At 38.8% G+C, this 23,361-nt stretch overlaps 1 protein-coding gene across 2 annotated transcripts in view; it reads left to right on the top strand.

Annotated features, from left to right (window-relative positions):
- CSMD1 (CUB and Sushi multiple domains 1) overlaps positions 1-23,361 on the top strand; it is a 2,032,824-nt gene that overhangs the window by 1,605,331 nt on the left and 404,132 nt on the right. For both annotated transcript variants that reach the window (XM_055289255.2, XM_055289263.2), the window contains exons 19-21: positions 1,843-1,959; positions 3,979-4,194; positions 13,038-13,226. In XM_055289255.2, the coding sequence (XP_055145230.2) occupies positions 1,843-1,959; positions 3,979-4,194; positions 13,038-13,226 (522 nt within the window). The remainder of the gene's footprint in view (positions 1-1,842; positions 1,960-3,978; positions 4,195-13,037; positions 13,227-23,361) is intronic.

Consider the following 23,361-nt stretch of genomic DNA (forward strand, 5'->3'; position numbering starts at 1 on the left):
GAACCAGGGGAGCTGCTGGTGTATGTCTGGGTCTGATGGTGGCATAATGAAGTCTGAGACTGAAGACCTGGGAACCAGGGGAGCTGCAGGTGTATGTCTGGGTCTGATGGTTCAAGAATCAGGAGCTCTGAAGTCAGGGTCAAGAGAAGATGGATGTCCCAGGTCAAGAAAAGATAAAATTTTTCTTTACTCTGCCTTTTTTTTTTTTTTTTTTTTCTGATGGAGTTTCACTCTTGTTGCCCCAGGCTGGCGTGCAATGGCATGATCTCAGCTCACTGCAACCTCCATATCCCAGGTTCAAGTGATTTTCCTGCCTCAGCCTTCTGAGTAGCTGGAATTATAGGCTTCCACCACTATGCCTGGCTAATTATTTGTATTTTTGATAAACATGGGGTTTCGCCATGCTGGCCAGGCTGGTCTTGAACTCCTGACCTGAGGTGATCCACCTGCCTGAGCCTCCCAAAGTGCTGGGATTACAGGTGTGAGCTACCGTGCCCGGCCTTTTCTCTGCCTTTGTATTCGGTTCAAGCTCTCAGCAGATTGAATGATGCCATTTCACATTGGTGAAAACAAATCTTCACTCAATCCGCTGATTGAAATGCTAATCTCTCCTGGCAGCACCCTCACAGACATGCCTGGCCTCTTACCAGCTATCTGGGCAGCCCTTAGCCCAGTCACGCTGGCACATAACCTTCACCATCACAGTGGAGGTGCTGCAGTGAGGGTGGGCAGCCTGGTCTCGAGATCTGAGCTGGTGACATCCATAGGCCTTAGAACTGCACGTGGAGAGGTTCCAGGACAAGAGCAAGACCTGGAGCACTTGGTGGCTCACAAGACACATGGCTGTTTGTTTGCAGAGCATGAACGGCAATTGCCTTTCCTGCCTCTACCCTCCGGCTCTGGTGACTCTATCTCCTTTTATTCTTTTTCAGTTCAGTGCTTCCATTCATAGGATAGCTTGAGAGGTCTTAAGATATGAACTAGAAGAAGAAAGTGGGCGGGAACATGTCAATATTCTCCTCTTGATGTCTGTAAAATTAGGGGATATGGAGTCTATTCAAAATGTTAAATTACTGATATCGTAAGAATTGAATTCCTGTTAGCAACTCTCAGTAAATAATGTTTTGATCAGTATCTATCAGTAGGTGCCATTTTAATCAGTGAGTATCTACTACACACTGTAAATTGCGTTCTACAATGGCAGTCATTGCAAACACCTGTCCATGGGATGGATTGTATCATAGTTTCTATTTTCAAGATGGGAGGAATGTAAAGGATGGAGAGACTTACCAGAGATCACAGAGCTGGTGAGAAGCTGAGCCCGCATTTGAACTCATAACTTTGTAACATCAGAGTTGAGCACTTAAGTTCCCATATTCTGCTGACATCCTAATTGTTGCCACTTTCCCATTGAAATGATTACATAAAACTTTCTCTTCTCTTCTTCCAAGATGAGTGTCTGAAGTGAGTGTTTGAACACGGCATGGTTTGTTGAGGGGATTTGAACTCAAGGAAGTGCTGCTAAGAAGACCAGCAGCTCTCAGGAGTGCAAACCTGCACTATTTCTGCAATTCTGAGGCTTGTCAATGCAGGTTTCAGCTCCCCTGCTGTGCCTTATTCTGTGTTATGTTGTCAAGATTTTGTAGTGGTCAAGATGCCTACATACGAACTAGCATATTATATTTGCAAGTAACATAAAGCTCAGCTTTTGCTTGGCTTTTCTTGGATATGACATTAAATCTGTTAATCCTTGTGCAAATTCCATGCCATTTAACCAGTATTTTGTTCTGGCAATCATTATGAAACTTTAGTGCTATAATCATCTCTCTTTGTTATTTTAAGCTCTATGTGGAGGCTACATCCAAGGGAAGGCTGGAACAGTCCTTTCTCCTGGGTTTCCAGATTTTTATCCAAACTCTTTAAACTGCACGTGGACCATTGAAGTGTCTCATGGAAAAGGTAAGAATCTATCATAGGTCTCAAACATACAGACAAATAAATGAGATAGAAAAACGGGAACAAAACAAAAACATATTACAATGTAAACAAATAACTACTTTTCTCATGTATAGTTCAAATTTTTAACTTATTATTTAATAAGATTTTGGAAGAACAGTAGTCTTTCAACTGTACAATAAAAGCGATTCCTCATTTTGCTCTCTGTTTATCAGATAACCTGAATATATGCATGTGAATATAAGCTTGAAATATAGGTATCGTGGTAAGGAATAAAGGCATCTATTCGATAAAATCTGACTATTGATTAAATAAAGGGAAATAAGTGATTGTCTAATTTCTAACTTCATAATAAATCTGGGATAATTTTTGCACTTTCCTTGTATTTTATGTTTACCCGGTATGATCATACATAATGAATAATTTATCTTCACATAATCCAGAGATGGCTAATAGAATAGATACTTCTATCCTCATTTTATAGGTAAGCATAGTGAAGATCAGGAGAATTTGCATTTTGTGCAGGAAATGTAGATTATAAACACTGGGTTTAGGATTATAGCCTGAATCTTTTTTCTGTGACTAAACTTGTCATTTTTAAGAGACTATGTGGGGCTGGGCAAAGTGGCTCACACTTGTAATCTCAGCACTCTTGGGGGCCAAGACAGGTGTATCACCTGAGATCAGGAGTTCCAGACCAGACTAGCCAATATGGGGAAACCCTGTCTCTACTGAAAATACAAAATAATTAGCCAGGCATCGTGGTGCATGCCTGTAATCCCAGCTACTCTGGGGGCTGAGTCAGGGGAATGGCTTGAACCCATGAGGCGGAAGTTGCAGCAAGCCGAGATTGCACCACTGCACTCCAGCCTGGGAGATAGAGCGAGACTCTGTCTCAAAAAATAAAATAAACAAGAGTCTGTTTGGAATTTCGATCACATAAGTATTTATGTAGACTTTGTCTTTTCACATAGATTTGAACCTGGCTTTATATTAAATGGCTACATTTTATTACATATACTGTGTGGCACTATGCTACCATGAATGACATGAAGGAAGAACTTGCCCTGAAGGAAATTAAGCATAAAGAAGACACAGATTATGGGTGATCAAAGTTTTATAATCATAAAAATACACATTTTTATTAGAAGTTATCTGTTCACAGTTAATTTTATTAATTTCACTATAGGAATTCAGAAATGAGACTTTGTGATTCCGGTTACTATGAGGTCATATGCTTTACGGGCGTCTAAAACTATTTTTTAAAGGAAGTTTTCCCTCAGTTATGCAGACCTCCAAATAAGATTTTCTAAAGGACACTTGTTTAGAGTAAATTGAAAATTTGTCTCATCCTTTCTCCCTCTGGGAAAAATACTGTCCCTAAGAGCCTACTGACAATTTTTGAATGAAACCCATTGTAAACAGTCTCACCTGTTTTTCTTAAATATCCATATCTATGCCAATATCTATATCTATATCCGTATCTGTATATAGCTACATCTGTAATCTCCATATATACCTCAATATTCATATCCACGTCATATCTTCATATTTACATCATGTCTGTACTTACATGCACTTACGTATTTATTTTTGTTGTTTATCCCTCTGCTTTTTTTCATTTCTAAAGCCATCCTCTTTCCACCCATTTTACTCTTAAACGTCAAAGCTAGATTTACATATTAAGTTAACATTCTAATATTTTGATGAAGGCTTGATGTGTCTAAGTCCAGAAAAAATGTTTCAGCAACTGTTACCTCTCCTAACCTCTCTCTTTTTCTCTCTCTCCTCTACATGTTTCTCCATCTCTCTCTCACCTCTCTATCATCTCTATCTCTCTGTGGCTGTTACTCTCTGGAATCTGTCTTCCCCTGTCATTTTCTCTTCCTCTCCATTTCTGTCATCTCTATGTCTCTGTCTCTCTCTCTGCCCTTCTCGCTGTCTGCCCCCCGTGTCTCTATCTCTCTCTCTCTGTCTCTCTCTGTCTCTCTCTCTCTCTCCCCCACCCCGTTCATTTCTCAGGAGTTCAAATGATCTTTCACACCTTTCATCTTGAGAGTTCCCATGACTATTTACTGATCACAGAGGATGGAAGTTTTTCCGAGCCCGTTGCCAGGCTCACCGGGTCGGTGTTGCCTCATACGATCAAGGCAGGCTTGTTTGGAAACTTCACTGCCCAGCTTCGGTTTATATCAGACTTCTCAATTTCGTATGAGGGCTTCAATATCACGTTTTCAGGTATGTTGGTCTTGTTTGCTGTTTCTCTCCTCTGGCAACAATACTGCCATTTCTCTTAGTGAGAGAGTGTGTGTGTATGTGTGTGTGTGTCTACATGCGTGACTTGATTCCAACCAATGGGGTGCAGGAGGCTGAGCCTCCACGAAGCAGGGCGCAAGTACAGTTATGTGGCATCCAGAAAATGCCACTTTGTGTTATACAATTTGTGAATTCTCATCTTTGAAAAATCTGTAAATGTCACGATATTCTGCCAAGCCCTTCTCACTCGATTCTCTTCACCAACTCTGCAAGATTTCTGAGGAAAGTTCCCTCACTGGGAGGCATCCTCTGGGTCAGTTGTCACCTGATTGCCTTGGTTTCTACCCTTCAGTAGGTGCCAATATTTGCACTGACAACCACCTCTAGGATGAAAGATGCGGGTGGACACACACAGTTGAGGATGAGCTTGTAATTTAATATATTCACATGCAGTGCCAAAAAATACTCCAAGTTAAGTAACATCTTTATTTTTAATGATAATATATAGATAATATTCGCATAAGGTTGATGTTACAGCAGAAATTATTTGTGTGGGTTAGATTGTTTAATTTGTATAGTTCTATGACATAGATGCTAATTTTTTCTACAGATAAGAAAAAATTGCCACCACTTAAAAACTGGCCATACATGTGAGAGATAAACTTGGTCACATAAACAAATGATGCTGAGTGAACAGGTCATACTCAGAACCTCTGCAGTGTCTTCATTTCCAGCATGCCCCCACCCTCCACCAACAGTAAGGGCCCTGCTGCACTACAGCTGCCAAAGGATGGGAACAATCATATTAACTTGCATTTGTGCATATGATGCTTTGGACAAAGAGGGTTTTCCTTACTTATTCCTCATAGCCCAGATCAAATGTAATTTTCATAAGGTGGTCCCTGGGTACCACAGTCACATGTAATTTATTCTACTTTTGAGATCTCATAAATTCCTTAATAACTTTTGATGCCACTTATGAGATTATGTGTTGCAATATTTGAGTATTTTTCTTATCTCCCAAACCAAAACTAAAGATCTTGGTAGAAAGTTTGCTTGCCCCACTTTTATATAAACAACAGCTCTACTGCTGTATCTTACTGTAAGATGAGTTACTCACAAGTAAGATGATTTTCCATTGTGCGGGGATTGACACCACTAATCCTTGTATTATTCAAGGTCAACTGTAACTCAATAATACAAGGGTTAGGGGTGTCAACCCCCACACAGTGGAAAATCTGAGGGTAACTCTTGATGCCCCCAAAACTTGACTACTAATAGCCTTCTGTTGACCGAAAGCCTACAGTCAATTAACAGATAAACTAGTATCTACATATATTTTGTGCTTTCATGATATACCTAACATGTTACTAATTTTTAAGATATGTCTTGATGACATGGTTCATCTGCATGTGTTTTTAAGTTGTAGCAAATCTCCAAAAACTTGTCAATGTATTGAAACAATTAATGTATAAATGGATTCAAGTAGTTCAAACCCACATTTTTCAAAAGTCAACTGTAATAAGAACTTCACAATTGCCTACTAACTACTGCATGTTGATTAACATTATGTAAAATAAAACAGTGTCTTCAAGGAAAATGTTTCTTGGGGATTTTAAGATGCTCTGAACTATTTTATACTCCCTCTAATTCTACCTAGTTGCCATTTATCTTAATCTGACTTTGTTGATTTTTCTTGATATTTCACTACTCAAGTGAAGCTTTCAACACTGGCTCAGACCACTTGATTTCTTGGAAATTTGTTGTAATCAGGAGTAATCATGAAACTTGCCACTTCATATATCAAAGACTTAAATCTTCCCAACACTAATTCCTAAATCCCTCTCTCTCTGCATTCTCCCCTGGTGTATCCCAATTAGTATTACTATGAGAGTATCACTTCCTCCAGTTCTTACTTTCATCATGATCCAAAATGAATTTAAATAGACCTCCAAAAAAAGAAAATGGCAGTGACGCAAGTCTGTTACAGTTCACTTCTGCAGGTGTTTCTCAGGAGTCTGTGCAAATTCTATTCATTTGACTGCATCAGTTTCTTATTCTGGTGCCCTCAGCACAGGGCTGACAGTAACTCTTTTGATGACTACTGTCTTAGTCTGTTTGTGCCACTTGTCATAACAGAATACCTGAGACTAGGTAATTTATAAATAGTAGAAATTTGTTTCTCAATTCTGGAGACTGGGAAGTCCAAGATCAAGGTGCTGGCATCTGGGGTGAGCCTTCTTGCTGTGTCATCACATGGCAGAAGGTAATAAGGTCAGAAAGAGGAGAATCGCCACATCCCCATGTGGTAAAAGACAAGAAGCCCTTTTAATGGCTTTAATCCGTTAATGAGGATCCCTCATGACATAAACACCCCCAAAAAGGGGATCAAATTTCCAGCACATGGATTTTGGGTAACACACCAGACCATACAAATAACCAAAAATCACAATGTAACTATTATATTCTACTGACACTCTCATTATAAACTACTCACACAAACAAGCAAGCCAACAACAACAAAATACTCTTTCTTGGGTCTTAAAAGTTGTAAGTCTGTAAACATTTAGAACAGTTCATTTAAACATAACCAGTAGAAAATAATACCTAAAGCCTGCAGAAGAAATAAACTTCATCTAGACAGTTGCACACAAGCAGAAATCTTTTTAAAAACAAAAGACAACACTTTGGATTTCAAAGTTGACTTTAAAGTAAACAAATTCTTTAGCTATGTTATAGGAGTAATTTCATTTGGAAGGATTTTTGCCTTGAAACTGTGCTGCAAACAATTGCCAGTGACACTGATACCATGGAGTTTTTTTTTAAGTATACAAATAACTAGCAAGTTTATTATACAAATGAGGCATTTACCCATCCAGAGACTTTGTTGTTTATCATGAATGGCATTCATATGCTTTTATATCTGCCTTCTTTCCTGTTAATCGAGTTTATTTCTGCCTTTCTCAGAAAACCTTATTAAAGTAGTATTTCCTGATTGTGTTTCCTAGTCAGTATTTCTGCAGATGTTAATGGTAATATTGTAGAAAAAGAGCCCCATATTACAGTTGGGTTAGATAAATCTGCACAGTCCCCATTCTACATAACGTTGTCTGCTACTGGTTGCTAACTATGTGCATTGAATACTCCACACTTACATTCCCACCCCCTACAATGTGTCTACTTCCTGAGTGCTAACTTCCAGTGAATTAGCAGCATTTCTCAGTCATTCTCTTCAAAAGGTTAAAACTTGGACCACTTTGTGCCATTACATATGTGATTTTCTCTTCATTCAAAAGCCTTGGTGGCAGGTGCCTGTAGTCCCAGCTACTCAGGAGACTGAGGCAGGAGAATGGCATGAACCCGGGAAGCGGAGCTTGCAGTGAGCCGCAATCATGCCACTGCACTCCAGCCTGGGCAAAAGAGCGAGACTCTGTCTCAAAAAAACAACAAATAAGCTTTTCTGCATCTTTCACCAGGCAAAACTCCTCTTGTCCAGGTCAGAGGGTGTCTGACATGCAGCCTTTCTTGTTTTCCCTAAGCAGAATTTGTTTTCTTCTATATAACATAGGAGAAAAACGTTTCCATGAAAACGTTTTTACACCAAAATTATTTCTTTCCCAAAATGACTTTTCCGTATTTGTCTCCTTCAATGGTACCATGAATTTTCAAATGAGGATACTGTTTCTTCTTCTGAGGTTGAATGAGTCATGAGTACCTGGGACAGAGGAGAGTGTACTCATTCTTTAGTTGCCTAGGCAGGTCTCTGACAGGCTGAGACTTGATTGTGAAGCAGAGAATGGACAGGCCAGCTAATTTGGGTGGGCTCTCAGCAGAAGGAGGTGCAATGGGAGGACCAGACCACCAAGGTTAGGATGGAGAAGAGGGGCACTGTGGCCAGTCCCCTGAAACTGAGGGGAAAGTGGAAGGATGTGAAGTTAGTTATCTAGGGCAGATAACATAAGTAACTTGGATGTTATTTGTGAATGTTGCATGAAGCCATTGGATGGATTTGAAGAGCTTGACATGATCTGACCTTTTTCAATGTTTACGTGAAAGACAATGTGTGTGTTTCAACAGGAACATGTTACACAATAATCCCAGCAAGAGATGCCAGATGGAAGCTGAGACTACAGGAAGGATGCTAGGTTAGAGCTGACTTGATTGGCAGGAAGTGAAAGTGTGGTATAAAATACAGAGTGGGGTCAAGATTTTGAACCTGCATGAATGAGGATGCTCTGTTTTACATGAAAACCACTGGGAGTAAAGCAGGTTTGGGAAGAAAATACAGGCTTTTTCTCTTGGGGATATTGAGGGATGTATTCAAGTGTGATTGACAAGAGCCTTCAGTTCATATAACAGGATCATATTAAAGAAAAAGAAATACTGGAAACCCATCAGCATAGAGTTAATTTCAACTCATGGGGCAGCGGAAGTTCCAAATCAGCCAGTTGAGAAGTTGGGTCCAGTGAGTTAGGAGAGTGGCATCCCTGAATCTAAGAAAGGAAAGCCTTTGAAGAAAGAAGAGAGCATTCAACTGTATTAAAACCTACTTAGTAAGAGGAAGCCTAAGAATTGACCATTGTTTTTTGCATCTGGAGGTCACAGTGGCTTTGCTAAGATCTATTTGAGTGGAAGACTGTGAAGGAAAGCCTGAATAGATGAGATGAAGAGAGGCTTGGAAGGGAGGATGGGAAAATGGAAGGTACACCCAATACTTTGAAAAGTTTGTGCTAATGATAACCAGAGAAGGGATATGGTGGTTGGGTGACTGTGAAGTCCAGAGATTGGTGTTGTTAGTTTGTTTTGTTGGTGGTTTTGGTTGTTTACCTCATTCTTTTTTTTTTTTTTTTTTTTTTTTTTTTTTTTTTTTTTTTTTTTTTTTTTTTATTATACTTTAGGGTTTTAGGGTACATGTGCACAATGTGCAGGTTTGTTACATATGTATCCATGTGCCATGTTGATTTCCTGCACCCATTAATTCGTCATTTAGCATTAGGTGTATCTCCTAATGCTGTCCCTCCCCCTTCCCCCCACCCCACAACAGTCCCCGGAGCGTGATGTTCCCCTTCCTGTGTCCATGAGTTCTCATTGTTCAATTCCCACCTATGAGTGAGAACATGCGGTGTTTGGTTTTTTGTCCTTGCGATAGTTTACTGAGAATGATGTTTTCCAGTTTCATCCATGTCCCTACAAAGGACACGAACTCATCATTTTTTATGGCTGCATAGTATTCCATGGTGTATATGTGCCACATTTTCTTAATCCAGTCTATCGTTGTTGGACATTTGGGTTGGTTCCAACTCTTTGCTATTGTGAATAGTGCCGCAATAAACATACGTGTGCATGTGTCTTTATAGCAGCATGATTTATAGTCCTTTGGGTATATACCCAGTAATGGGATGGCTGGGTCAAATGGTATTTCTAGATCGAGATCCCTGAGGAATCGCCACACTGACTTCCACAATGGTTGAACTAGTTTACAGTCCCACCAACAGTGTAAAAGTGTTCCTATTTCTCCACATCCTCTCCAGCACCTGTTGTTTCCTGATTTTTTAATGATGGCCATTCTAACTGGTGTGAGATGGTATCTCACTGTGGTTTTGATTTGCATTTCTCTGATGGCCAGTGATGAGGAGCATTTCTTCATGTGTTTTTTGGCTGCATAAATGTCTTCTTTTGAGAAGTGTCTGTTCATGTCCTCTGCCCACTTTTTGATGGGGTTGTTTGTTTTTTTCTTGTAAATTTGTTTGAGTTCATTGTAGATTCTGGATATTAGCCCTTTGTCAGATGAGTAGGTTGCAAAAATTTTCTCCCATTGTGTAGGTTGCCTGTTCACTCTGATGATAGTTTCTTTTGCTGTGCAGAAGCTCTTTAGTTTAATGAGATCCCATTTGTCGATTTTGGCTTTTGATGCCATTGCTTTTGGTGTTTTAGACATGAAGTCCTTGCCCACGCCTATGTCCTGAATGGTATTGCCTAGGATGTGAGGGCGATCTGGCTGCGACTTCTGTCACCCCATTGATCGCCAGGGTTGATTCGGCTGTTTACCTCATTCTTAAGATTGACCCTGTAACATGTATTTTCATCTTGATGGAAATAAGAGAATTGATGAAGGGGGGGGAAAAAAGGATAAACTCCAAGAACAAAATCTTTGAGTTGGTGAGAAGATGGAATTCTGAGGGCAATACACTTTTCTCGTGTTAGACAAAGGTGAACATGTACACCATGCAAATATACTTTGTATGATAATGATTAAGTGAGAATTAATATAAGAGAATCCTTGCAAAGCCTAATCAAGATGGTTACAACTAACACACACCTTCTAACCTCATGGTATCCTTTCAGGCTTTCTGTCCTTGTAAGTTTCTTTCAGAGAACATTGTATAAACTACAATATACAGTAAAAATATACTTAAAGAACCATAAGATCATGGTGTTTCTTTATATAAGATAATAGGTATAGCATATAATAATATCAAAATATTCTCCTATTTGGCAGTAGTTTTTTTTTGTTTGTTTGTTTTTTGAGATGGAGTCTCGCTCTGTTGCCCAGGCTTGAATGCAGTGGTGCAATCTCGGCTCACTGCAACCTCCACCTCCCAGGTTCAAGCGATTCTTCTGCCTCAGTCTCCCGAGTAGCTAGGATTATAGGCATGCACCACCATGCCCAGCTAATTTTTTTTTTTATTTTTTATTTTATTTTATTTTATTCTTTTAGTAAAGACAGAGTTTCACCATGTTGGTCAGTCTGGTCTCAAACTCCTGACCTCATGATCCACCTGCCTCAGCCTCCCAAAGTGCTGAGATTACAGGTGTGAGCCACCATGCCCGGTGAGTTTTCAACTATTTTTAAAGAAATGACAGGAAATGTATGGTTTGAATTGAGTGCACACAGTTTATCCTAGGATAGAAGTAGAATGATAACAGCAAGGTATGAGATAAATTCTCTGAATTGTGACATCTTTATTTTAGTATGTTCTAAAAAGTAAAATAACATATGATAGGTTGTCAGTTAATGTTTGTTGAGTTCAATTAAATGACACTGTTTGTATTATTTTCTTTCTGAGTCATACTATGCATAAGTCAAATTAATAAGTATATCTCAAGGTTATCAAGGTTAGTTTGAATATTTTAGATATCCAGAATAGATTTCTTATCTAAACACAAAGATAATTCAGAAAGTATCCACCTCAGAGGTTTACCAGTAAGCTAAGTGAGATGAAGGAAGTGTTTAGGTAGAGAGTTCCATAAAAGTTTTTATAAAAGTGCAGGTATGAGATATCAATGACTAACTCAGCAGATAATGAAAACTAAATAATAAAAAAAGAAGGGTCAGATTTGAGGAATATTGAGGGGAAAAGGATGAGTTGGACTTTATATGTTCAGTGAAAATAATGAACCTAAAATTTCAAGTTAGGAGAACCCTAAAGATGGTGTTAGAAAAAAGCAGAAGGAATTTTTTTAGAAAGATTAACATAGTTTTCTAAACGTTTCTTCCCCATGGTAAACTAAGAGTGACCTTCATTGTCCTAATTCTTTGCAATAATGCATATCTTTTAGCTGGCCTTTCAATATTCTCTCTGAAACTCTTCTTACCATTCCAATGCCTAAGCGTATTTCCGTAGTTGGCTGGCTGTTTGATACTATTTGACTAAACTGGGCATTACAGACTGGGGAAACAGCAAGAAGGAGGAAACCAAACAAATAGGCACTTGCCCACACTTTCTCACTTCCCACTGACAAAACCATGGACTTCATAATGGACCAAGAGAGCTCAATTATACGTATATACTACGGGGATCAGAAGGAGTTGGCTGTAAAGAATATGGCAAATACAGAAGTGAGATGTCAGTGCTGACATTTCGAATACTTACTCCCAAAATGCAGCAAAATGTCAGATATTTCTTTTATTTTTTAATTTATATTTAGCACTTTTTTCTTGAATGGTTTATAGTAATTTCTAGTACAAAATCTTGTCTACTACTTTTCAATCTCACATGGTTAACAGATTGAAAATAAACAGAGGAAAATTCCACTGTTCCTCACTGAGGTATATTCTAGAGGTGAAATTGGCTCTGGTAAGCTTTCCACGAACACAGCCCTGTGCCTTTGCTTTTATGTTATGCTTCATGACTTAGTTATCAAAAAGCACCTTTGGGAGGGATACAGTAACCAATTTAAGCAGTTAGAAATATCAGTAAAATTATTCCACACTCTCAAACTGACAGTTTTGAAGTGAATTATCTCATTTTAATATGCTATTTGTCTGTTTGTCTTCTAGTTACACAGTAATTGGACACATTTATGGGGTGCATGTGATATTTTGACGCATGAGTAGAATGTGTGACAAACATATCAAGACACTTAAGATACCCATCACCTCAAACATTTATTATTTCTTTGTTATGGGAACGTTTCAGATCTTGCCTTTGAGCTATTTTGAAATGTACACTATATTATTACTCAATATAGTCACCTTACTCTGCTATCAAGTATTAGAACATATTCCTTCTAACTGTATGCTTGTATCCAATGAGCAACATCACTTTATCCTTCCCTCCATACACCCCCTCCCCAGCCTCTAGTAATTCTCATTCTTATGTGTCAATTCTTTAAAAAAAAAATACTAAATCCCATGTCATTTGTCATAAGACAGTTCACAGTACAAGAAAAAAAAAATGCACGTAACAGTTATAAGTGTTTGGGGAAAATATATATGTAGTTTTGTTTTTTTTTTTTTAGTAATGGCACCTTTTTATTCTTGCTATTTAATCTTTGTGTATTTACCCAAATCCTCATGCATTTACTGTCTCTGCATGCCTCAGAATATGACCTGGAGCCATGTGATGATCCTGGAGTCCCTGCCTTCAGCCGAAGAATTGGTTTTCAGTTTGGCGTGGGAGACTCGCTGACGTTTTCCTGCTTCCCAGGATATCGTTTGGAAGGTGCAACCAAGCTTACCTGCCTGGGTGGGGGCCGCCGTGTGTGGAGTGCACCTCTGCCAAGGTGTGTGGGTAGGTGGTCACACGCTTTCATTTCATTCATCCATGGGGGCAGGGGATAGCCCAGGCAAGAAGCCCAGGGTGGTCGGGGTCGGGTGGGGGGTTGTTGACAAGGAAGAAGAGGGTGAGAGTACAGGCCCCGCTCTGCCAACCAGGGGAGAGGGGAGCTGCCTAACTGCTCTGGGCTTGAATTAGCTCATCTATAATGTAAGTCCCTTTCAGCTCTGAAATTTTATGACTGAACAAGAGTGAAACCAAAGCATGTGTCAAGCATATTTATGAAGGGAAAAATATATATAGAGAGAGAGAGAGAGAGAGAAAATCTGGAGCAAAAGAAAAAATTCGAAGATAGAAGCCAAGCTATAATAACACAACCTCTGACAATCGTATTGATTAAAAGCAGCACGTGTCCCTTGGTATAACGATGGTGACAATTTTATTTTTGTTGTCAGTTGTACCCTTTGATTGGATGATGGTTGCACCCTCCTGCTAAGTGGGCATGATAGGCATTTGAATGCTGAATTCACTTTTTTAGTGTGTTCTGGAGGAATCCAAGAGATAATTCGAAAAAGTAACAGGAATTTTTATTTCGGTATTTGAAATGAAGTACTAGCCTCACATGCAGGAATTGGCTTGCTGATCCAGGCAGGTGACGTTTATTGGCAATCTGGGAACTGTGCTACTCTAAGAAGTTTAGCAAAGGAGAATCATAACTGCTGTCATAGCTTAAATAGGATGTGTCGTTCACACAGCCAGAGCTCTCGTAGTTAGCTATACGGACAAGGTCTAGTTCCTGCCACCCAGCCATGTTGCTCAGCATATTCTGGGTCTTACAGATTGTTCTGTAAAGTTACAGAAAACTGACTAATGTCATTGTGCAGAAAAAAGGGAGGTGAGAGACTAACCAAAGTTCTCCTTAACACCGAGCCTTCTGAGTCCAAGGGGAGCCCAGAATATGAACCACACTAATTTCACCAGTTAACGAACGGGAGGCAGGTGGGGGAGGTCTGAAGATAAAATTTAATAATCCATATAAAACACAAACATGTTCACTTAGCATAACTTGTTTTATTTTACCATGGTGCAGAGTCTCTTTGATTTTTGGTATTGCTTAGGAATATTATGTAACTCAAACGATAAAGCTATCTTTTTGGATTTTAATGACCCAGACATACATAGTCAGAATTTCATTATTAAAAAATTAAACAGTCACGAATCAAATCATCCGTGTCTCTTTCTAAAACATGTGTCTATATATTTTTACAATTTGCTTTTCTCCTAAAACAGTGGTTCTTACTGTTTGTGGTTATAATACTTATTTGAGAATGGAAGGCAAATTTTGACTATTATCTCAAGAAAAAAGATACGGTATTTTGTAGATGATCTTAGGAGTTGCCAGAGTTGGTTGGAGTCTAGAGACTCCTAACTGAGATCGTTTGAAATCTGGACAAAACCGCCAACTCAGCGAAATCGAAGTGACATCTAGATATGTAACATTAAGTAGTCTACCGATTATAATGATTAAGACCCATTAAATGTTATTCTATTTCATCCAGAGTCATTATCTTTGCACTGTTTTTCTTGTCATTCAGGTTTTTACTCTGGTCTAAAATATGCAAAATAAGTAACTACAGTTGGAAGAATAGTTCCTATTTATTAAACACTGTATGGTAGCCCTGGCACTGCTTCAGGCTCCATCCATGTAATAACATACTTAGTCCTATGACGGTTCTACAGAGTAAATGCTATGATTGGCAGTTCCCTTATACAGGTGGAACTAGTAAGACAAAAAGACTCTACAGACTTTGCCCAAGGACACAGAGCTAGGAAGACTCAAACCCAGGAAGCCTGCAACTCAGCCTTTAACCACCACACTGGACAGGAGGGCCTTGGAGTCCCTTTTTGTATTTAGCCTTTTGCATTTTGCCTGTAGTTTCCTGATTTTTCATCCAGCCCCTCTGGTGCATTTGGGTGCTGTCTTCATTTCTCTCTCATGCCCCACACCTCCTTAGCTCCTCGCTCTGAAGGATTCTGGCCACTGCAGGGCTCGCAAGTCAGGCTCCTCCTCCCCAACCTCCCAGCCCCAATTCCCTCCAGAACCCCCCATTCCCCCGATGGTTTCCCCGGCTCCCCAGACCCCACCAACCCCAGGGGCCACGGCTCCCAGAATGCTCTCTCCAAAGTGAAAACCCCATCGATTTGCCCGATGTAACAGAGCCTGATCATTGCTTCCCCTACTACTAATCAGAGCAGTCGCTCTCCCTCCACGCTGTCCTGGCTCAGAGCCCCTCATTCACTGGCTCTCCAGAGTGCACCCAGCGCTCACCCAGCAGTCTCGTGCAGACAGATGGAGCCCTCTCCGGCCCACGGAGCACCAGGGCTTTTTCTATTAGGTTGGTGCAAAAGTAATTGCAATTTTTGCTATTACTTTTTTTGTTTGTTTTTTTTTTTTTTTTTTTGAGACGGACTTTTGTTCTTGTCACCCAGGCTGGAGTGCAGTGGCATGATCTCAGCTCAGGGCAACCTGTGCCTCCCAGGTTCAAGCGATTCTCTTGCCTCATCCTCCTGAGCTGCTGGCACTACAGGCGCATGCCACCGCGCCCGGCTAATTTTTGTATTTTTAGTAGAGACAGCATTTCACCGTGTTGGCCAGGCTGGTCTCGAACTCCTGACCTTGTGATATGCCTGTCTTGGCCTCCCAAAGTGCTGGGATTACAGGCGTGAACCACAGCGCCCGGCCTCAAGTTGTCTTCATCTGTCTCCCTCCTCAGACTGACGGCTCCTTTACAGTGAGCTGCCTCATCCGTAAGTTCGGTGTATCCAAAAGAGGGAAATTGCTTTCCTCAGAAGGTTCTCTTTTCATCTCAAACATGTGATTCATCCATACTTCATGTTCCTTTCTCTAAAATTATAGAAATAAAAATGATTTGCCTGTGGCAAAAAAGAGGTAAATCCGTACCAAAGGTTTCAAGTGACACCTAAGGAATGTCGACTGAGTTAGAAGCATGCCATTTTAACCTCCCTCATAAATGCCTGACCTTAAATGGAATTTCTAGTGAGCATCTGAGCTGAGAACTATTTTTCTCTCTATCCAGTCACTTTTAAATGAAAGAGATGGAAACTTTTTTATTATTTGTGTTTATTCATTTTAGGGATTTTTTCAACCTGATGATATATTTAGGATGATAGAAATAATATCATATATTCCTTGGGTATTCAGCCTCAATGATCAAACCCTCTTTTCTGGCACCTGTTGGCATGTGCATTATACATGTATTGTTTAGGCTCCTCTTTTTCACTTGCAAGTTAGAGAAAAAGTTGCCCACATTGGCTTAAGTCAAAATGGAAGTTTATTGGTAAGGTGATATAAAGTCCATACATAGGAACAGCTTCAGGTGAGGTTTGATCAAGGGTTCAACCTGTTCAACCTGTCAACAAGAACCTGAGGTCTCAGCATCTCTCAGTTTTGCCAATCTGGGTAAAGCACTGGGTGGCTTCCTGATCTCGTATCATCACATACAGTGCTGTAGCCCCACATCCTGCGGTTCTGTGGAAACAGCTATGTCAAGATCGCTTATGTACAAGTCCTGGGTTTCCTTTCACTGGCCCACATTGAGTCCCATGCCTGTGCCTGAGCAGTCACTGTGGGCAGGGCAGTCATGACTGGCTTAGTACATTTAGAATTCCATCTGCACAGCTTTGGAATAACAACAAAAACTGAATATTTCGTGATGTTTTGTGATATTTTGTAGCATTTTGCTCAAGAGCAGGAGTAAAGTTAGAGAGTGTATATGATGGAGATAAATGTTTGCTATAATTCTGTAACCTAATATTGCATCTGTGACATCATTTCAGAATTACTTGAACAAAAAATTTTCTCAGGGTGTTAAAAGCCTCTATATATACATCAGCATAAGCCTTAAATGCATATCTAGTAAGAGAATTTTTTTCAAAATGAATGAAAGTGAGACATATCCTCTTATTGATTAACTCTGTTGACTCTATTTGCTTGACAAAGTAGAAAGTCATTGGGCGAAATAAAAAAAGAAAAAAAATCAACACCCTTATCCTCAATTTTTGAATGGATTACAAGTTATTTCTGACAGGCATAGTAAAACAAAATATCTCGCCTGTATTTTAATTTAATTTATATCTAGTTTAATTTATATCTAGTTTAACACTAAACTCTCTATATCTATCTATCTATAGATATATCTAGATCTATATCTAGATCTATAGATATAGATAGCTATCTAGATCTAGATATAGAGATCTAGATATATCTATATAGAGAGAGTTTAGTGATATATATATCACTAAACTGTATATAATTCTATGTAGTTCTTTAATTTTGGTTTTAAAAAATTGAAAACGTTCTAAGCTAAAATGTTAATTTCTGTTTCTTCTTGAAAGCTAATCCAATAATGGCACTAAACTGTAAAAATAAAGGTTTATAGGATAATGAATGGGCTAAAAATAGTACCATTTTGTGAAATTCTTAAATATTCTTTGTGAGTAAATATGGAATTGCATATTTTGATTTATATAGACTTCTATTATAGGCAAGATTTACTTACTTGTTGTGTAGAACACAATGAACTTGGTTGAAAGGAGAAAGGTAGATTTTCTGTTTCTGTTTCTTAGTTGAGCTGTTTTCTATTTCTGCACTTTTTAAATAAAGCTTCTAAAACATAGAGATCTGCATATTAGTAGCTTTCCCCATTTCACAATGCCCTCAAAAGCCCCACAACAATTTCCACATTTTAATAACCAGAGCCAGAGACCTTTATTCCAGCCATGATGTTAAGAAACGTCTCTGTTAAATGTGAGGCATTGTATAGGCTCATCGTTATTTAGGTGGACAAGTTGCTTCAGCTGTAGAATTTGAATCCAGTTTAACTGTATTGAATAGGCAGATTGAGAGGTTATATATGTTTACCTACTTTTTAAAATAATCAAATAATTAGTTATTTAATGTCCCCAATAAAATGGCCTTCCCTAATATTGAATATGTATTAATTTATGCAGACATTTTGGTTAGTGCTATGGATTTGCGGCTTCCTGGCCTCCACATCTGTCTGTTGTTGAGGCCACTCTGTCTGTGGTACTTTGTTACAGCAGGCCAAGCAGACTGAGACAGCACATTTCACAGGTAGATGCCTTTGTACAGAAGAATTGACTGAAAAATCAATTAACTCCTTTCTTCTGTGTTGTTTTAATTTTAATTAGTTTCATTCAATTGCAGAAATCTAAACGACAATTCATTTATAATTACCATTTCAGTAGCTTTTTTATAAAACAGCAAGTGATTTGTATTACGAAACAATGTATTCATTCATCTTAAATTAGTATTAAATAGACTATTGAAAAAACTTTTTTAAAATGAAACATTTAATTTTGCTAATGGTGATTTTCAATGAATGTTTTAAATCAAGCTCAAATAGTTTTTTAAATTTTGGTCACTTAACTGTTGTGATTTTCTGAGCACTTGCTCTTTACTTAATGTCAGTGTCTTATTAAATTATGTCCGCCAGGATACTGCCCCAGGGTCTGGAGCACCTCTCTCAGTTTCTTTGACACATCCCTTCTTTCATTTGACTATCATGTTGTATCCATTTTTGTATACTAGGAGCCCACCTGCACAGCTGTGGAAATAAGGAAAGGGAAGCGTTTTGTGCTCTGTGAGCTATTTGGTTGTACCTTGGTCAGAAAGGCAGGGGTAGTGTTAGAGAGCAGATGGGAATGGAGATAACAAACTTCTGCAAGAATTCTTCTCATTTAATTTGAAAACAGAATTAAGTCAGAAGACCTGCCTCCAAAAGTATACCACTGTTTCTTCAAAGAACATTTGTAAAATGGTAACCTATCCCATTCAGAAAGTTGCTTCCCTCAGCAGCATCACTTTCCTATCCTGTTGGAATCACAAGGCTATTAAAGTCATAAGCAAGTAGCCCTCGTGGATTATTTCATATCTGCCAATAGAAATAATTACCAGTATTGTGTATTAACAAACATAGTACAATCATTGCACCTTCTGATAACAGATTGCCTGGGGTTCAAATCATAGTCTGCCTCTCATACCTGTGTGATCTTGAGCATGTTAATTCGTGTCGTTGTGCCTCAGTTTTCTCATCTGTAACATGGGTTTAGTTTTGTTATATATCCCCATGTCTTTTTGTGGTTGTTGTTGTTTCTTTTTTTTTTTTTTTTTTTTTTTTTTTTTTTTTTTTTTTGAGACAGAGTTTCTTTCTTGTTGCCCAGGGTAGAGTGCAATGGCGCGATCTTGGCTCACTGCAACCTCTGCCTCCTGGGTTCAAGCAAGTCTCCTGCCTCAGCCTCCCAATTAGCTGGGACAACAGGCATGCACCACCATGCAAGGCTAATTTTTGTAGTTTTAATAGAGATAGAGTTTCATCATGTTGGCCAGGCTGGTCTTGAACTCCTGACCTCAGGTGATCTGCCCTCCTTGCCCTCCCAAAGTGCTGGAATTACAGATGTGAGCCACCGCGCCCAGCCAATGATGTAATAGTAATAAGAACATGCACTATGTAAGTGACAAATAGACCAAAAAAAAATTAGATAAATTCCTGTACCCCATCAGGCATGGTATTACTACGACTTATTTTTCCTATGATTACTTATTTGAGCCTTCAAAGATACTCTTCTTCTATTGAAATTCTAGAATTTGTGTCACAAGTCAATCTTCACAACATCTATACCTTCTGTGTTTTTGTTTAGAGTCTTTAAAATTCAGCTGTTTTAGGGCATTCCAGTTTTCCAAACATCTTTTTATCAGGACACGTCCATGCTCCAGGCTCTTTTAGGGACCTCCTGCCATGGTTCAAGGAAGGGTAGGCATTCCCTACAACCTGGTTCAGGCTGTGTTTCCAATCCCATCTCCCATAGTTCCTTCATGTGATGCTGCACTTCAGTCATGTTGATAAAGTCATAAATACATCCTATTTGTCTTGCACCTGAGACTGTGCACAGGTCTTGGCATTCCTTCCCCACCCCTGTTTCTCAGCAGGGCTTTGGAGATGCCAACAAGGCTATGGTGTCATGTGGACTCATGAAGCACTTGGCCCTCAGGATACAATGGCTAATATTGTTCAGCATTTAAAATATCATATTTTCTTACTGACTTCCACATAAAATCAGAAAAAAAATGTGACAAAGCAAAAACAAAACTATCCTGTGTCCAATAGGGTGGTATTAACTCAAACACATATAATGGCTTAAAATAGAGAAAAGATGTAAAAGTCATAATTTAAATTTTAAAAAATGTGATTATGTGTTAATCATCTTTAAAATCTTTGAAGAATATAGGTACTAAAATATAAATTAAATAGTGAGTACATATTGTATATATATTATACGTGTATATTTAATACATATTATACATTTAATATTATAATATTTATAATTAATACATATTAAATACATACTTGATTTTTATTTATGTAATTATTCATATATAATTTAATGTATATGTATTAAAATAATTTTTCTAGTTAACAAACCAATTTTTTTTCTTTTTGAAACAGAGTCTCACACTCTGTCGCCCAGGCTGCAATGTAGTTGGGTGATCTCGGCTCACTGTAACCTCTGCTTCCTGGGTTCAAGCAGCCTCCGAAGTCGCTGGGATTACAGGCATGTGCCACCATGCCCAGCTAATTTTTGTATTTTTAGTAGAGACGGGATTTCACCACGTTGGCCAGGCTGGTCTTCAACTTCTGACCTCAGGTGATCCGCCTGCCTCGGCCTCCCAAAGTGCTGGGATTACAGGCATGAGCCACCGCGCCTGGCCAAGTTTGTATATTTTCATAGCAATGTAATACTCTAGGGGAAAATGCCATGTGAAAGACTATCTTTTGAATCCTGTGCCACACTACCCTAGAGTAATGAAATCCTATCTTTGTACATTTAAGTGTTTTGTCATGTATATTCAGATTCAGTTATAGCTATATATTGAATAAATGAGCTATTATTACATATTTACTTAGAAATCTTAATTGCATCTCAGGTCATGAGAAATACTTATTCAGATACTAATAGAATAGTTTCAAGCTGCGAATATAAAGTGAGATTTGGGAAGTGCTAGAAAGCTGGTGAGTTGCTTTTGCCTTGATTTTTTCTAAAAGGCAAAGCAGCAGCATTGTCTGTCTATACACGGTTATCAATTACAATGGGATGGTTAATTTTGCACAGTTATTATTCTTGCAGAGTGAGGACTTGAACTTAGTTACTACCATTTATTATATATTTCCTTTTTTAAAAAAAAAAAAAATCCCAGAATCCAAAGGCTAATAAAAACATGTAAAATTATTTCTTTTGGTTTAGATTTTTTTTTCTTTGCATGGATACAAATGCTAAATTCTTCTTTCTTGTCCCACCTTTTTATGTCTTATGAGAAATGATTATATAGTTAATGTCCTAAATGCTAATATAATAGCAAATATCAGCTGCGATTAATCGGTGGCCTATTTAGAATAAAATTCCTTAAAAACACACTTTTTTCTTGAACATTTAAACTTGTATTATTCCAGTTTTATTGTTAATTATGAACAGTAGTGCGAATTATTAATTTTAAAGTGCATGTAACTGTTATTTAGGGTATTTTTAAAAGTGCTATTCCCTTTCTGAGCACTTCACAGTTTATATCACATCAATAATTAATCTGTACTAGTTGTGTGACCTTGGGAAAGATATTTGGTTTGTAAACTATTCTATGCTTCAGTTTCCTCATCTGTAAATGGGGTTTATTGACATGTCACGAAGGTTATTATAGGTATTATAACACACACATACACAAGCAGGGTGTTGTGAGGACCAAGGAAAGTGCAGCTGCCCGTAACTAGAACAAGGGAAGAAAACCTGTCCACAGCAAACACAGATCTCCCCAGTAGGGACAGAGAAAAGTCCCAGCTCCCCTCTAGAAAGCACTTCCTGTGCAGAGATACTGGGGTTGGCTGGATGAAGCTAGTTGGATGGATGGAAACTGGACCTGGTTCTGCTTGGTTTTGCTTTTCTCATGGAATACCTCCCTGAAGACACACTGGGACATCTTGGAGGAAATTCTCATAGTTACTAGAGAGGGGCAAAGCTGTCATCCCACCTTTTGGGGTCAACATATGTGGACTTACCACCATATTCAATTAGTTACCCATCTCCTCCAACCTGCCCTTCATCCTGTTGGCTTCGTTCAGTCAAGTAAGACCAACATTATCTGCTGGTGCCCAGTGAATGAGCAGAGGCCACGCCCTTCATTATCCCTTCCAGCTCCGGTGTGTGGATATGTGGCCCACAACTGCATGTCCTTCACAGGCATCTAATGCACGCACTGCAAAAATGCACTTGATATATTTGAATACATGGTAACCAAAACACACACAACTTCAGCTACCGCAGCCATAAAAGAAGATTCCTCTGGAGGTTTTCCTGAGACTGAAAATAATGTATTTGCCACTATGCCAGTGTATCTTCGATTGCATGAATTATTTTTAAACTTACAAACCTAATAAAGCACCTAAATTTGGAATGGTTGCCTTTGACTTTTGTTAAATTCAATTTTAAATATTCCCTAATATTTGTGACTAGGTTTCATTCTCTGGTGGTTAGAATAACTTTCTTCTTTTATTCCCTTTAAGGACAGCAGCTTTTATAGCTGGAAACCCCAACTCTTCTCTCCATGGAGCAGCCAAGGGAGGACATACAGCTTGGCTTTTTAAAACTTCATTTTCATTTATTTTGGCTTTTATGTAAAAAACACTTTCTTCAGGAAGGAAAAAATACAAGAACATCCAACAAAGATATTCAATATCCATAAATTATTACCTTTTCCAAAGAGCTTACTATCTGCATAGCTTGTTGTTGAGTTTAAACTGTAAAGCCATTTTTCTTTTTTCTTTTTTTTTTTTTTTGAGATGGGGTCTCACTCTGTCTCCAGGAGGGCAGTGGTGAGATCTCAGCTCACTGCAATCTCCGCCTCTCAGGTTCAAAGAATTCTCCTGCCTCAGCCTCCCTAGTAGATGTACTCGGTAGTACATCTACCCGAGTAGTACAGGTGCTTGCCACCACACCCAGCTAATTTTTGTATTTTTAGTAGAGACGGAGTTTCACCGCGTTGGCCAGGATGGTCTCGATCTCT

This window comes from Symphalangus syndactylus, chromosome 1 (assembly GCF_028878055.3).
Source record: "Symphalangus syndactylus isolate Jambi chromosome 1, NHGRI_mSymSyn1-v2.1_pri, whole genome shotgun sequence".
NCBI lineage: Eukaryota > Metazoa > Chordata > Mammalia > Primates > Hylobatidae > Symphalangus > Symphalangus syndactylus.